This window comes from Cetorhinus maximus, chromosome 19 (genome assembly GCF_964194155.1).
Source record: "Cetorhinus maximus chromosome 19, sCetMax3.hap1.1, whole genome shotgun sequence".
Lineage (NCBI taxonomy): Eukaryota > Metazoa > Chordata > Chondrichthyes > Lamniformes > Cetorhinidae > Cetorhinus > Cetorhinus maximus.
In genome coordinates, this window is record NC_135897.1 from 59779675 (window position 1) to 59796778 (window position 17104).

At 42.6% G+C, this 17104-nt stretch overlaps 1 protein-coding gene across 5 annotated transcripts in view; it reads right to left on the reverse strand.

Moving 5' to 3' along the window:
- Window positions 1–11844: 11844 nt before the first annotated feature.
- The window catches only part of xxylt1 (xyloside xylosyltransferase 1), a 158190-nt gene continuing 152930 nt past the window's right edge, over window positions 11845–17104 (reverse strand). For all 5 annotated transcript variants that reach the window (XM_078563901.1, XM_078563899.1, XM_078563900.1 and 2 more), the window contains one exon: window positions 11845–13315. In XM_078563901.1, the coding sequence (XP_078420027.1) occupies window positions 12919–13315 (397 nt within the window). In that variant the 3' untranslated portion in view covers window positions 11845–12918. The remainder of the gene's footprint in view (window positions 13316–17104) is intronic.

Here is a 17104-nt window from a genome sequence, read left to right on the forward strand (position 1 = left end):
AGGACATACCTGGGCAATTTTCCACGTTGCTGGGTAGATGCCGGTATTGTAGCTGTACTGGAACAGCTTGGCTAGGGAGTGTGGCAAGTTCTGGAGCACCAGTCTTTAGTACTATTGCTGGAATATTGTCAATGCCCATTGCCTTTGCAGTAAATAGTGCCTTCAACCATTTCTTGATATCACGTGGAGTGAATCGAATTGGCTGAGGACTGGCACCTGTGATGCTTGGGACTTCTGGAGGAGGCAGAGATGGATCAACCACTCAGCACTTCTGGCTGACGATTGCAGCAAATACTTCAGCCTCAAGTTTTGCACTGACCTGCTTGGCTCCCCCGTCATTGAGGGTGGAGATATTTGTGGAGCCTCCTCCTCCAATGAGTTGTTTAATTGGCCGCCACTATTCATGCTAATATAGTAATGGTGACTGTTGCATTGGAATGGTGTTTATTGAACTGGAAGGTGATTGGTAGCTGCTTGAAACAAGCACAGTCCTCATTTCCGTGTCCATTTCCAACCCAGATGCCTAAATTTGTTTAAGAGTTTGTGCTTTACACGCGCCGACAAATACCTAAGGATCCTGAGCTGTCTCACATTGCAGCCCTTTATAAGAAAGACTTGCATTGATATAGCACTTTTCACATCCACTGGGCCCTTCAAAGTGCTTTACAGAAAATGAAATCTGTTATATTATAGGACAGCTTGAGAGTTCTGAAAGCAATCAAATATCCCAAAATGTATTTTTGTGGAATCAGCAGGAGCAGGAAACAAACAAGCTTAAAGTTGACAGTAGGCATTTTTCTAACTTAGTCAATCATATTATAATGTACACAACAGATTGCAGAGGGATTGCTCAGAATTATACATCAGTACTTACGGACCAGTTACTATAATAGGGATTCAGGAACTGGAAAGAAAGCAATTGCTTGACATTGTTATTGGTTTCTGAAAGTGCCACAAGATGTTGACTGGAAAACATTCTACTCTGAATTCACAAGTAGCATGGAATGTCAATAATGTTGTTCTACCTGTATTTGACAATTAACTGATTTCCAAGCATGGTTACTTTTTACTCGTTACCTGTGACCTGATTTGAGATGATAGATTATGGTGTTGAATATTGAGCAATGGAGGATAAAGCCTTCAGATTTAGTTGATGACTCTTAAGGAAAAAATATTATGAAGCACATTGATCTACTTGTGTATTTGTAGAATGTAACTGTAAATGATGAAATGCTTTAAGTGTCTTATGGGACTGGTAGTTTGAATAGGTCTGTAAAATGTTTGCAACAGCTGTCTATTGCATAACAGTACTGTTAAAAGAGCGCGAGAAGGGGCGAGACTGATAACAGAGCTGGAGAGTTAAAAGGATGCGAGAAGGGGTGAGACTGAGATAAACACAGTAAATTGTAGTATACATAGGAATTATTCTAAATTATGATAATTAAAATGAATTAATAAATACTGTAGTAAATGCTTTATAAAGGTATGTCAGTGCAGCTCGGCCATGTGGAATGTGCATCTTGCGGGATGTGGGAAGTCATGCAGGTACAAAGTGCCCTTGATGACTACATCTGCAGGAAATGTCACCAGCTGCAGAAATGTAAGCTCTGAGTTACGGAGCTTGAGTGACGGCTGGAGGCACTGTGGTGCATCCGCAAGGCTGAGGATTATGTGGATAGCACATTTAGAAAGGAGGTCACACCACAGCTAAGAAGTTCACAGGCAGAGAGGGAATGGGTGACCGCCAGAGTTCCTAAGAAAAACAGGCAGGTAGTGCAGGAATCCCCTGAGGCTATCTTGCTCTCTAACCACTTTTCCATTTTGGATACTGGTGAGCGAGATGGTTTCTCAGAGGACTGTAGCAAGAGCCAAGTTCATGGCACCACAGGTGGCTCAGCTACACAGGAGGGGAGGAGGAAGAGTAAAAGTGCTATAGTAGTAGGGGATTCCATAGTTCGGGGAGCAGACAGGTGTTTCTGCGGCCGTAGACATGACTCCTGGATGGTATGTTGCCACCATGGTGCCAAGGTCAAGGATGTCAGAGCGGCTGCAGGACATTCTTTTGGGGGAGGGTGAATAGCCAGAGGTCATGGTGCACATTGGGACCAATGACATAGGTAGGAAAAGGGAAGACGTCTTGAAAGCAGATTTTAGGGAGTTAGGAAAAGAATTAAAAAGCAGGACCTCAAGAGCATTAATCTCAGGATTACTCACAGTGCCATGTACTAGTGAACATAAGAATAGGAAGATTGAGCAGTTCAATGCGTGGCTGAAGAAATGGAGTAGGAGGGAGGGCTTTAGATTTCTGAGGCATTGGGATCGATTCTGGGGCAGGTGGGACCTGTACAAGGAGGATGGGTCCAGCTCAACAGGACTGGGACTAGCGTCCTTGCGGGAAGGTTTGTTAGTGCTGTTGGGGAGGGTTTAAACTAGATTGCCAGGGGGATGGGAACCTGGGGGAAAATTCAGAGTGCAGGGGAGAAAAACTGGCAGTGGGAAGTGTTCACTGATAACAAGGATATATCAGAGAATTGCATCAAGGTAAATAGAATACCTGGATAGTTTGATATAATTAAAGCATGGCAACAATAAGTCACTAGATGAGGTCAGAATAAGCAGAAAAGTAAAAGAAAACCTAAATCAGGGCTAATGTGCATGTATGTGAATGCACAGAGTGTGATTAATAAGATTGGTGAACTGCAGGCATAGGTTAGCAAATGGAATTATATTATTATTGCTATAACAGAGACCTGGCTCAAAGGAGGGCAGGACTGGGTGTTAAATATTCCTAGGTACAAGGCAGAGAGAGGCAGGAAAGAAAGAAAAAAGGGTGGGGGGAGGGGGGGTGGCAATATTGGTTAAAGATGGCATTACAGTACTGGAAAGAGGATGTTCCAGAGGGGTCAAGGATAGAATCTCTCTGGCTAGAGGTAAGGAATGGGAAAGGTACAATAACACTGATTGGTGTAGTATATAGACCTCCTCCAACTAGTGGAAGGAACGTGAATTTGCACAGAAATTACAGAAACTCTTTCCAGTTATCAACAGTCACAGATTGCAACTCTTTTCGAGTACAATCAGGTGTGCGAGTTACAGAGTAATCATAATGGGGGACTTCAGTTATCCAAATATAGGCTGGGTTAGGAATAGTGCAAAGGGACAAGAGGGGGTGAGTGTTCCTGGAATGCATTCAATATAATTTTCTACAGCAGTATGCTTCCAGTCCAATGAGAGGGCAGGCACTTTTGGACCTGATTCTGGGGAATGAGTTGGCCCAAGTGAATCGAACATCAGTGGGAGAGACTCTAGGGGACAGTGACCATTGTATCATAAGGTTCAGGTTAATCATGGAAAAGGACAGAGAACAATCCAGAGCAGGGATAATTAATTGGCTAAGCCAACTTCAGTGGGATGAGAATGCACCTGAGTCGAGTGAGTTGGAATCAAATGTTGGCAGAAAAGACAGTAGTTGAACAATGGGCCACCTTCAAAGAAAAAGTATTGCTGGCAATGTCAAGGTATATTCCCTTGAAGGGGAAAAGTAGGATAAATAAATCCAGAGTGCCCTGGACGACAAGAGAGATAGAAGTGAAGATGAAAAGGAAGAAGTGCTCATACAACAGAGATCAGGTAGAAAATACAATGAAGAATCAGATATATAGAAGCACCAGAGGGGAAGTGAAGAAACTAATAAGAAAAGCAAGGAGAGAGCATGAAGAGAAGCTGGCGGTTAACATTAAAGGGAATCCCAAGGCCTTCTATAAGCATTTAAACAATAAAAGGGTGGTAAAAGAAAGAGTAGGGCTGATTAGGGACAAAAAAAGGGACTTGCATGTGGAGGCATGATTAAAAAAAAAATCTGGAATTAAAAGTCTAATGATGACCATGAAACCATTGTTGATTGTTGTAAAAACCCATCTGGCTCACTAATGTCCTTTAAGGAATGAAGTCTGCCGCCCTTACCTGGTCTGGCCTACATGTGACTCCAGACCCACAGCAATGTGGTTGACTCTTAACTGCCCTCTGAACAAGAGCAATTAGGGATGGGCAATAAATGCTGGCCTAGCCAGCGATGCCCACATCCCATGAATGAGTTTTAAAAAAGGCCGGAGAAATAGCAGAGGTATTGAATGAATACTTTGCATTTGATACAGTGCTACACAACAGACTTGTGAGCAAAATTCTAGGTCATAGAATAAAAGGGAAAGTAGGGACTTGGATAAGAAATTGGCTGAGTGACAGGAAACAGAGTAGTGATTAATGGTTGTTTTTCAGATTGGAGGAAGGCTTGCAGTGGAGTTCCTCAGGGGTCAATGTTGGAACTCTTGCTCTTCCTGATATATATTAATGACCTAGACTGTGGTGTGCAGGGCATGATTTCAAAATTTGCAGATGAGACAAAGATTAGAAATGTTGTCAACTGTGATGGGTATAGTCTTGAACTTCAAAAGGACAGTAGCATGTTGGTGGATTAGGCAGACTAGTGGCAGATGAAGCTCAATGCAGAGAAGTGTGAGGTGATTCCTTTGGCAGGAAAGATATGGTGAGACAGTAAAAAATAAAGGGAGCGTCTCTAAAGGAGGTGCAGGAACAGAGGGACCTCTGTGTATACATTCATAGGTCATTGAAGATGGCAGGGCATGTTGAGAGAGCAGTTAATAAAGTATATAGTATCCTAAGCTTTATTAACAGGGGCATTAAGTACAAGAGGAAGCAGGTTGTGTTGAACTTGTATATGACACTAGTTAGGCCTCATCTGGAGTACTGTGTCCAGTTCTGGGCGCTATGCTTGAGGCAGGATGTGAAGGCATTGGAGAGAGTACAGAGGAGATTCACAAGAATGATTCTTGGGATGAAGAACTGCAGCTATGAGGATAGACTGGAGAGGTTGGGACTGTTTTCCTTGGAGAAAAGAAGGCTGAGAGGAGGCTTGATAGAGGTATTCAAGATCCTGAGGGGTAAATGGTGAAAAACTGTCCCTACTCAAGAGAACATCAAGAACTAGAGGGCATGGATTCAAAATAATTGGCAAAAGGAGTAAATGTGATGTGAAGAAAAATGTTTTCGCCCAGAGGGTAGTTGGAATCTGGAACAAACTTCCTGGAAGGGTGGTGGAGACAGGTTCAATTGAGGTATTCAAAAGGGAATTGGATTGCTACCTGAAAAGAGAAAATGTGCAAGGTTATGAGGATAAGGCAGGGGAGTGGGACGAGGTGGAATGCTCTTTCAGGGAGCCAATGCAGACTTGATAGGCCGAATGGTGTCCTTCTGCATTGTAAAGATACAGTGCTTTCATTATGATATTGTGATAATGATCCAAAATTTAAGCACGAACTTCATAGAAAGAAAGATCGGACAGTGGGTATAACAGGCCAGGCCATTACCTGGTTCATGCCTCTGTAGATGATAAATTACGCCCCCAAAATGTGTACTTTAATCATTATGAGAATGTTGCTAAAAATTCCTGAATGCACCAGCACCTTTCCTGGTGTGTTTAGTGGGGAACTGGTGGGCAAGAACCCAGATTCATAACACTGCATTAATTTCAGTGCTGAATTTCTGGCGAGGATTGTTAGAGTGCACGCTGTGGAGGAGTGGGTTAACTCTTACAGTAACTTCTGAATTCCTACATTTAACTGCGTATGTATGTACTCCAGAAGTTGTTATCTGGTTCAGTCCCTTACATTCTATGCAAAATCTGGCCCACTAATAAAGTTTTGCAAATTATTCCAGAAATATAACCAAGTATATAATCTGGCTATAATAATAGAGAAATGCTATTTAGCATTGTCAATTACAATGATGTCTATTAGAACACTACTGTGGGGATTAAAAAGTTTGACAGGTCTGAATCACTATTTGTAAAATTGTTCTAAAACTACTCAGTTCATCATTGAATTTATAATGGGTAATAAAATCATGAATAGCTTGTGCCCAATTTTCCAACATAGGCTTCTGTCCATCCAAGCTAATGCCACTGTGGTGAAGAGGAAAACAGACTCCTTTAAACTCTGTATTTATTCCTATCCTGGATAATTGATTAGATGTACCATTTAATTCAATAATTCATTTTTGGCAGCAGTGCTCCTACTTTACAAAGAGAGCAAAGTAGCATGCCAGCATTAGGGTGGTAATCAGATCAGCTGCCCAAATATCCTCATCTGTTGCAAGCAGTCTTCCCCTACCTGAAATAAATTACGATGTTAGTATAGGTAAGTTCTTGGCATCTGAATGGAGTTCTTGATTTGACCAAACGTACTTCACAGGAAAGAAAGAGGTTACTTGGTTGGACAGGCTAGTTTAACTAGTGATCTACTCCTTCCTGAAATCTTTTTCAAGGCACACTGGCATGATCATACCAGAAGCCTTATAAATTAAAAGGCTTAGTTTCCTGTCAAGTGTGACTGTGGATCAATAGGCCACCTATGGTTATTATGCTGGACAGGACGTTTCCAGCTCTCCTGCATCATGGTTTGCCTGAAGGGCCTCCAGGTATGGTCATACCACCAGATGTTGACCTCCTTTGGATCGGAGAATTTGAGGAAGCAGGGGCCAAGGGAAGCTAAAAAGATAAATGTAACCTTCCCATGAAGCTTGGGGTGTAGATGGGCTAAGTTTTTGGACAGCAGAAAGCCTGTGGCTTGTAGGCCTCATGGAACTTCAGCAGCACCAACATTTATGGCCCACTTTTTGGGCACAAGGTCATCTGGGGCCAAGCCTGCGTCCGGGGTAAGGTAATAACTTGAATTCAGAAGTATGGTCAGGCTCATGTCATTGCAGAGCATATTCCAGCTGTGCGCTAGCTGTCTGCCAGTCTAGGGCTGCCAATCCTCCAATATTGGCCTAGAATCTCCAGGGATTGAAGATTAATCTGCAGGGCACTGCTATTTGCAACCCCAGAGAAAAGCCATAAGGAGATTAAAAAAAATGTTTTCTTCAATTTACTTTGAATATTTTTATATCTGGTAAAGAGAAATGTTCAAAGTAGCAAAAAAGTCTAGCTGACAGTCTGAGTAGTTTTGCTTTTACAAGCAGTGCATCACAAGGATGGATGTGTTGGCCGACTAATGGTTGAGTGTGGCACGTGACTGTTAATTTTGTTCCAGATTATTATTTCTAAAAGCTGTCCCACCACTGAGGTTCAACTGACTGAACTGTAGTTGCTGGGTTTATCCTTACACCCTTTTTGAACAAGGGTGTTGTGTTTCCAATTCTCCAGTTTTCTGACTGCCCCCTGTATCTAAGAAGCATTGGAAGATTACAGACAACACCTCCGCAGTTTCTGGCGTTACTCATGTCAGAATCCTCTGACACATCCCATCTAGTCCTAGTGAATTATCAGGGAGCATTATCTTCTTGCGTCACCAACATTTATGGCCCACTTCTTCCATCAGCGGGACCGTAAGCGTGCAACACTTCTGCTCAGAGGCAGAGCAGCTGGCCACACACAATCAGTCAGAAAAAAAACGCAAGACTTCAGGGAGAGAGGAGCCAGATCAAGCCACGAGGATTCGGTGAAAGAGGAGCTAGAAAATGCAGTGAGACTTTGAGAAGAGAGGAGCCAGAAAAAGCTTTCTCTAGTTAGCCTTGTGTTGTCAACCTGACATCTGTCATATGCATCCTTTTTCTGCTCACCTTACTCGCTTATCTTTCAGGATCAAGGGTGCTCTGGTTTTGATTGCCCTACCTTTTGCCCTCATGGTAATGTACCTGAACTATGTCCCCAAAACATTGCCTCTTTAAAGGCAGCCCATTGAAAGGCAAAACTATAATGGAACACTCTTTCATTCCAATTTACCCAAGACAGGTCCATTCTCAACCCACTGAAATTAGCCTCTCCTATTAATTATTATTTTTTTTCAAACTGTAGATAGCTCCTCACCTTTTCCATACCTAACCTAAAAGCCTCGATACTATGATTACTGTTCCCCAAATGTTCCTCCCCTGACACTTGATCCACTTGACCCACCTCATTCCCAGAACCAGATCCAGCAATGGATCCTTACTCATTGGGCCAGAAACATACTGATCGAGAAAGTTCTCCTGCACACACTGCAAAAACTCTTCTACCTCTCTGCCCTGTACACCATTACTATCCAAGTTTACACTAGGATAATTAAAATCCTGCATTATCACTACATTATAGTTCTTGTACCTCTAATTTCCCTGCAAATGTTCTCCTTTATGTCTTTCCCACTAGCTGGTGGGCTAAAGAATGCACCCAGTAATCTAATGGCAGCTCCCTAAATCTTTCAGCACTCTAGCCCAGTTCTCAAAATAAATAGTAGAGCCGATTTCAATTGCTTCCCGCAACCTCCCAACACGCACACGCACACGCAAGCGCGTATACACACACACAAAGCGCGTATACACACACACACACGCACAAGCGCATACACGCACAGCAGAAAAGCAGGCTGGAGGGTAACTGGGCCACCCAATTTTCAAGAAGGCCTGTAAATGGTTTCCACAGCACCCATCCATTGCAGGTGCAAGCTGCTTGTGTCCTTGATGTTAAAATTCTCAGTGTTAAAATTTCTTCATAGTCTTGCCTCTCCTCATCTCTGTAATCTTCTCCAGCTCTACAACCCTCCAACATCTCTACACTGCTCCAATTCTGATCCCTTGTGCATTCCAGATTTTAATTGCTTCACCATTCTGGGTTGTGCCTTCAGCTGCCCAAGCCCTAAGCTCTGGAATTCCCTCCCTGAACACTTAGCTTTCTCTTCTCCTTCAAGATAATCTTTAAAATCTACTTCTTTACCAGGCCTAATATCTCTTTAGGTGGCGTGGTGTCAAATATAGTTTGACAATGACTCTGGTTGTTTTACTATGTTAAAGGCACTACATAAATGCGAGTTTGTGTTGGTGTTTTGGTGGTTCCAAAACTCGGTTTATAATTTTCAGGTACAAGCAGGTGCAGAATGTGAGGTGCATCTCCATTCAATTGTATTAGGTGGTGAGTGACCTAACCAGCTGCCCTGAAAGCAATGGTTGGAGGTGGCTCCAGAATCAGTCTTGAAGTTTATTCAAGACTGGATGATTTTTTTGGGTTCAGGAGAAGCAGGAATGCAGCTGGAGCTCTTTGTTAGTAGCTCATTCAAGAGAATTTTAGCTGAACATTCCTTGACCCAACATCTTTCAAAGATATCAACACCGATATCCATACCAGCCAACATTGTCAGGTCACGCTCCTACAGAGCTGATAACTGATAAAAATGTGTACAGTATATAAATGCGGAACCACAATGCTTGTCTGAAGTGCACTCTTACCTGCTAGAGTGCTCCCCCAGTGGCTTCAGCACAAGAAGTGGAAGATTCTTGTGACACAAGTGCGACTCCTTGAGTTAAACATGACCAGCAACCTCTAGGAATCGGAATCTGAAAAGCTGTGGCTGCAAACTACTGCAACTCAGCAGCTGTGGGGCCAGATTCTCCCAGGTTGCTTTCTCACAGAGTCAGCATTAGTTGAGAAGGCAGTGACGGTAGAGATGATTCCCTCTGTCAGGATGACAGCAAGTTTCATTCCTATTGCACAACTGCCCCTGCTACCAATCAGCAGCTCAGCAGTGATCTATGGGAGAACAGGCTGTAGAGTATCCATGATCTAATTCAAACTTCTTGACATTCATTCTTCCAGCCTGTCAAAGGCAGAGGAGATCCCTGAAAGTTGCGACGACTGGTGCCACAAACACCTGCAAAGAGGATCCAGGTGCAGCATCCACTGCGGTCACCACATACTCCATAGTTGATTGCAGAGTAGCAGTCTCAACAAGAGGTAGGATCCAAGCTTGCCCTCTTGTGAGTTGTTTCCTGGGCTGTTCTTTTGACTTGAAGCTGCTTCTGATCATTTACAGTCTTTGCTTGCTTCTAACTCCCCCATCTGTAGCACCCAGGGTCCTGGTTGCTAAGCTTGTGCTAAGAAAGGAAGAGTACACCTTCATGAGAGCCATTCCTTGATGCCTGTATGGTTGCAGGTCCTGAGCTCTGAAGGTCCTAGATTAAAAGAGCTAATGGTAAAAGTGTAATTGTAAAAGTGGTAATGTGCAATAGCAAATGTAAGAAGGTGAGAGGCAAACGAGAGCACCAGTTTGTCTATTGCCTCAAGAACATAAGAAATGAGGAGTAGTTCATTCAGCCCATCAAACCTGCTCTGTCATTCAAGAAGATCAAGGCTGATCTGGTTGTGGCCTTAACTCCAGTTTCCTGCCTGATCCCCCTAACCCTCAACTCCCTTGCAGATCAAAAATCTGTCTTACTCATTCTTGAATATATTCAATGACCCAGCCTCCACAGATTTCTGGGGTAGAGAATTCCAAATTCTTCAATATCCTTCACATATTGTGGAGATCAAATCTGCACACAATTGCAGTCTTACTACAGTTCTATATAGATTTACCCTTATAACTTGACTTTTTATATTCAATTCCTCTTGCCATAAAACCATGTTTTTTATTGGATTTCTTCATGGTCTTTTCACCTGTCGTGCTGCTTTTATTGTCTTTTGAACCTTTTCTTCTTTTACATCAACTAGCTTCCCACATTTCAAGGAAGACATTACTTTTATTTTTAAAGAAAATCTACCACCTCAGTTGCTGACAATGAATGCACCTGCCATTTTTTTGCCCATTCACTATTTTAATGTTTCCTTGCATCCTTGGAATTATTTACTGTAGCTCTTAATATCAATTTCAAATTTGGACATACCTCCCTCTAGCCATGTATCCAAATCATTAATGTACACAATAAATAGAAGTGCCAGAACAGAACCCTGTGAGGTACTATAGCCCACATCTAACCATTCCTTATAAACTGCCCTTAACTCTTACTCTTTCTTTCCTCCCTCCAACCCAATTTTTAATTCAATTTACTACTACCCCTCCAATTTCATAGCACACAATCTTCTTCAATAGTCTCCTGCATGATTCTCATTCTTTGGTTAATCCTGATGCCCAGGAGGAAATGGTGGCTGAGTCCAATATACAAGCCTCATAGCACACTGCATCATCTGCTGCTAACAGTGATAAGCACCATCAAAAGATATAGCAACTCCTGTGCTGACGGCAGAGCCTGGTGAAGCACAGAGCATGAAAGAGAAAGAGCAAAGAGAGATGGAGCTGCAGGAGATTCAAACTGATGATCCACAGGCCAGTTTGAGGCCTCTTTTAGTTGCTCAGCACACAAATTCAGACCTCATGACTTCCTTCAAATGCATTTTACTGGCTCAACATCACCACTTTAGGGAGCTTTTGGAGTCTGCCAAACAGACAGATCCATATGACTGTCTAATTGAAAGTTGGTGGAAAGGACAATTCTGCATAGTGTACAAAGAGTGACCAATCCAATATCACCCATTTTACTCCATGTTGAAAGCTACTGTCTATAAGCTGTGCAGAACCATCAAGGTCACTAGGTGCTTGGAAAAAGGAAAAATGTTGTAACTGTAGGAATATGAAAAAATGCTACAACATAGTTATGTGTCTCAACATTTACTTCCGCCAGTTTTAGGTAGAAAGTAACAGAACAGCATTCACCTCCATCAGTAACGTACTCAAACATGCTCTAATTAAACAATCCAACCTACAAGTTGTACAATAAATCAGTACCAACACTGCTCAGAATTCTGCTTCATTAAGCATCAGCTGTTGCTCAATTCACCTAATCACAAACTACGCATAAAGGTAATTTTCCATCATTTTTTTTCTAATCATTTTTGAAAGGCAAAACTGTTTGGGAAATAGTGTTTTAAATATTCAGTTAATAACAAAAAAGTTACATGGAGATTGCAGATAGAAGTGGATAAAAACAATTTCTAAAGAAAATGCGACATTTTTCATTAGTATGTACAGTTATCATGATTAAACTATTTAATTCATAAATTGCTTAGTACAACTTATAAGGCACAAAATAATAAGAAACGGATGCCATGTACTATGGATGTATAATACATCCCCAATAAAGTTTAAGTTTAATGAGACAGTATCAAGACAAATATATTATTGATCTAGAACGCAAACTTTCAAAGTCATTCAAATGATAAGTCCATTATAATATTGCAAATGAAATTTTAAAAGTAAAAAAGATGAACGTACATACATTACACAGAAAAGGTATTTGTGTGAATTAACATATAATCTTCAATGTCATAAAGGAAGAGATAACACTGGACTTTGTGATGACTCTGCCCTTCCTTGTTCTAGCCTTTTCACCATAATAGTGCAGTTCAGATGAATTCAGAGAAAACTTTGGATAGAATCCACTTTTCTACAATGTGAAGGATAGAGGGTTTCAGGTGCCTTATTTAGAATTAATTTAACATGGCGCAAGTTTCATAAGAAGCAACCAAGTGAAAGAAAATTGCTCTGTGCAGGACATGCAATGATTTAAAGAACAAATACAATTTGATACAAATCAGTCATCAATACACAAGTGTTTAAAATATATTTGTACAGTGCTGCATAAAGAATGGGGAAAAAGTGGATCTACACCAGTAATTCCTCCTGCAGCAAACTGGACCATCACAGAGAAGCACCAAACAGTGTCCTCACAAGAGATTGGGAAAATATAAACATCGGGCAATCAAATAAAGAAAATATCAATTTGTATAAAGGGCAAGTGTGTGCAAGTGGAAAATACCAATAAGTTTAATATGACACTTTTTGATCATTCCAGCTTTCTAGGATTTAATAGATTTTACTGTCTTAATTTCATGGGTTTTTTATTTCAGTGATCATCATTCACACAAATGAGAGCCTGCAATTTGATCAGAAAGGAGGTAGAACAAATGGAATGGATAAAATAGAAATTTTAAATGGGTAAAATGAAAAGTGTTTCAAGTCATATGAACAAATTTTTCCAACAATAGAAAATATTGTGCATTGTAAGGCATCGGCAAACACTTTCAAACATTTCTAATACTTAGTCATCCGGGATTGGTGTGTTACAGTTGCCATGGTAAATTTTTACTTGCCCATCACATTTAAAGTACAGATCAAAGATTTCAGCATATCCGTGATCCCGCCACCAGGTACAGAGCTGCCTGTTGCTTGTACAGTCCAGAACATGAAAGAGGCCTATGTGCTCCATTCCAATCAATGTGAAGAAATCTTGGTCGCCGAGATGGCCCTTAAAATGATACTTTTCTGCAAGTTTCCGTACATTCTCCATGTTCAGGAGTTGGTTGTAGAGTTCTGACTCACGCATAGCTTCTAAATTTAGCAGCATGACTCCACTATTGAAGCCGGGAAGGCCGTCTGGTGGAGGATCACCAACTTTGGTTTTGGGATTTTCTCTGCGGTACTGCCAGAAGGTGTGCCTTTTTCAAAAAGAAACAAGACAAATTAGGCGTAGCATCGATGTATCTCATGTTAATGTGAGAGCTAAGCATAAAATCAAGGACAACCTCTCTTATAAACATGGGCCCAGTTTTTCTGCAATGATGAGACTGGCAATGTACACCATAAATTGCCCTCCCTCTGGCCACTGGTTTCAGCATTGATAAGTTATTCCTTATTTTCTGCATTTCTAATTAGTTGCAGCAAGCAAACCACCAAATCAGATGTGACTTGGCCATTTTTCTCCAGAGCTTTTATGAGTGCAATCGTTGTAAACTATTGAGGAACAAAGGGTTGGCTGCTAGAAATAGTGATTGGAATTTTCCGGCCATCTTCATTGTCACAATTAACGAATGAGAAAAAAAGCCTCGGACTGAAGGATGAGGGTTCAAATTAATTCCAGAGAGTTCAAATTAATTCTTTAATATTCAGTAAAATTGAAGCAAATTTTATTAGATGAACTCTATTATACTGACATTTCATACCAATACAGAATATTTTGATCTAAATAGGGGAGAAGAGCTGGGGCAACTGGTGTCTAAGAGTCCTTCTACTGCTTGATTTTAGGGAATGATATTCTTTGCAACAGCATTTGCTGCATCCTTCAGCAAAGTTAATTTGTGCAAATGTTTCCACGGTTATTTCAAAATATTTTTTCTATTAATGGTAACAATGCTTAAAAACAAATATAGTTTAAAAAAATTGTTAATAATGTTTTTTATTGACTTGACAATGCAATGGTTTTTGAACCTCTCTTTCAACTTGTCAAAATGAGGAAATACATTAGCACTTCATTTAAATACAATCAAAGAAATCACTTATGTTCATAAATCACACCATTGCTAGGTGTCCAATGCCATAATTTTTCAATGTAAGTGGCAAAGTAAAAACAGGCTTGAAGTCAGGAACATTATGATCACCATTGATTTTAAAAAAGGGCGGAGTTAAAATAATTACAATCTAACTGCTTTTGAAAAGGGCAATGGTGAAGCCGTGCACAAGTCCCAGAAAAACGTGGAATAGCATAATTAATTTCCTGCCTATGATCTATAGGATGCACTGCAGCAACTCAGCACACTTACTTCAAGAGCAACCTCCCTCCAATGATCTTCACCGAGATCAGAAATTTGATGGGAACATCACCACTAAGTTCCCTTCAATTGGCACACCGTCCTATCAACTCAGTGAAAGACGCTGTGCCTGAAACTTGGTCTTCAGGTGCAAGGAGCTGTCCATGGCTGAATGCCGCAGGCTGTACTTTGGGGCAGCCACCACAAAGGCTCAATGAGGAAAGGCCACTGGTTAAGGCCCTCCCCCCAGAGTATACCAAGGGCTTGGAAACCATATAAAACCCCTGGGCAATATGTACCAGAGAATGTTTGACATGAAATGTAAATGTACATTGCAAATATAACCTGCAATGGCAAGTGTAGTAAGGCACGTCAAGTACTGTATTGTAAGAAACTGCAGTTATGTTAAATTTGAATTGTCATATAATATACTTTTACAGATTTTATAAGTATATTTTTGGGAAAAAAAATCACAACAAACTAATTTGAATATCTGTTATGACCTTGGTAGAGACCAGTAGCTTTTTTTTCACAAAAAATCCAAAATCCCAGTTATTTATTAAAAGAATGAAGCCACAAAATTCCACGATTTAGAACAGAAGAATTTTTACTATAAAAGAATCAAACAAAGTAAACCTCCTATACTCCACAAATTGGTTCAGCAACCCACATAGTATATAGATCATCAAACTCAGTCATAAAGTCCCTCAAAATTCTGCCTTCCTCATGAGGGATTTCAGGTTCTATCCATCTAGGAGCTAGTCTGATCCCCAGCCGACAAGCGCACAACCAACTCTAGTTCCACAGGCAAGGTCTTCACAAATGGCATACATCTGCAGAACCTCCTCAATTCAGTCTGGATGGCATAGATCCACCGATGTTGTTATCTTCAACTAACAGAAACAGGTGCAGCAACTTACCCTCAGCTTCTGGATCTAGCCTCTCTTCTTCAGCTTGTATGTGCTGCACCTTTGGACTCATCAACTGCTACTCCTCAGCTTGGATGGCTCTGTGTCCCTTTATATAGCCTCAACCAGTTTCGTTCTGCCCAGAATATTTGGTTTCAATTTTTCGATTTTACGCCAGCGGGCCAATTAAGGCCCGCCCAGCGTGATACGCAGCTTGGGAATGAGCACGAAGGGGCGGGCGGGGGCAGGGGCATGATGTTCACCAGGTCCAATGGCGACCCGGCGGCCAATTCAAATGCAGCTTCAGCAGCCCCTGGAAGGTTGCCACCGAAGGACGTAGAAATCTTGTCAATGGAAACCGTTGAGGGTGGACACGGCAGGTGGGAGGGCAGGCCAGTGGGGCAGTTGGCCCCGCGTTTCTCAGGTGAGTGCCTCGCAGCCCTCCTGGAGGAGGTGGCAGCAAGGAGAGAAACTCTTGTCCCCAGGGACGGGAGAAGGAAGCCCCCCCCCCCACATCATCAGTAAGGCCTGGGAGGTGGTGGCATCCAGGGTCAGCAGCCACGACATGGTGAGGCACACATGGGCGCAGTTCCAGAAGCGCTTCAACAATCTCCTGCAATCGGGAAGGGTGAGTACCCATGTTGGCATGGGTCACTTTGCAGAACAATTAAGAGCTGCCCATCCCCCCCAATAAACCTCAAAAGGTGTTAGAATGAGAGTGCCAAATGTCAATGAGGCAGGAGCTGGCCAAGCGGGTGAGCCCTGGCTGCTTGGATTGAGTGCCTTGCGGCTCCAGGGTCACGAATCGGCTGAGCCCTGTGCAGTGTTCCTCAGGTGGGGTTGGCCAGGCTGCAATGGTGCTGCAGGTAGAGAGTGGGCTAATCAATGCTCCTTTGCCCTTTCAGGAGAAAACATCCCATTACAATGCTGAGAGGTCACGCACTGGTAGGGGACCCCCACACCATCTCCTGTAATACGAGCAGGAGGCCCTGGAGCTGGAGAGGCACCATGCACCGCGGTCAAGCGGCCACGGTGTGGTTGGGGGTGCCAGAGGAAGGTAGGAGTGCAGTGCACTGGAGGTGAGAATGTCGGTTATTGCAACCATTCCAGTGTAGTCTCTATATTGATGTAAGCCTCGAACCTGGATTCCCCATTGATAATCAAAAAATGAGGGCACCATGATGCAAATCTCTGTCTCATCAGGGTGCCTGGCATGCACAGTGACAGTGTCATGCCTTAAACTGATGATATGTCCTCCTTCTCCCTTTCAGACTCACCAGCAGCCGTTCATCATGAGGAGCCTGAAGGCCCACCCCTGACCTGAGGACCACCATGCTCACCACACACCTGCGTCACACCCTCTCTGTCAAGCAGACACCAGCGCAGATACAAGCACCTCAGTGGGCAAAACATCATCATGTAGTCTATCGGTGCACATCGGTGAGGGCACTTCACACTCGCTTGAGGTACAGGTGGAGCAGAGAGTGCCCAGGGCGCCGGCAGTCAGAGGGCTGCTGGGAGCCAGGGCAATGCTCAGTCGATGGCTGATGATATGCCTCTAGAGTTGTCCATGAGGCAGCAGATGCTGGATGTCCAGCAGGATGTATGGGAGGATCTGGCAGAGATATATGAGGGAATGTGTGTCATCGCATCCATTGTGGAGGAGTCCTTGTGGAGCATAAGCACTGCTTTGACCCTCATGGCCGAGCGCAATGCCTCCTCCATGGAGAGAGTGGCGACTCTCATGGAGGCTCCTCCAGGGACTCAATCAGGAGTTCCTGGGGATGCGCTC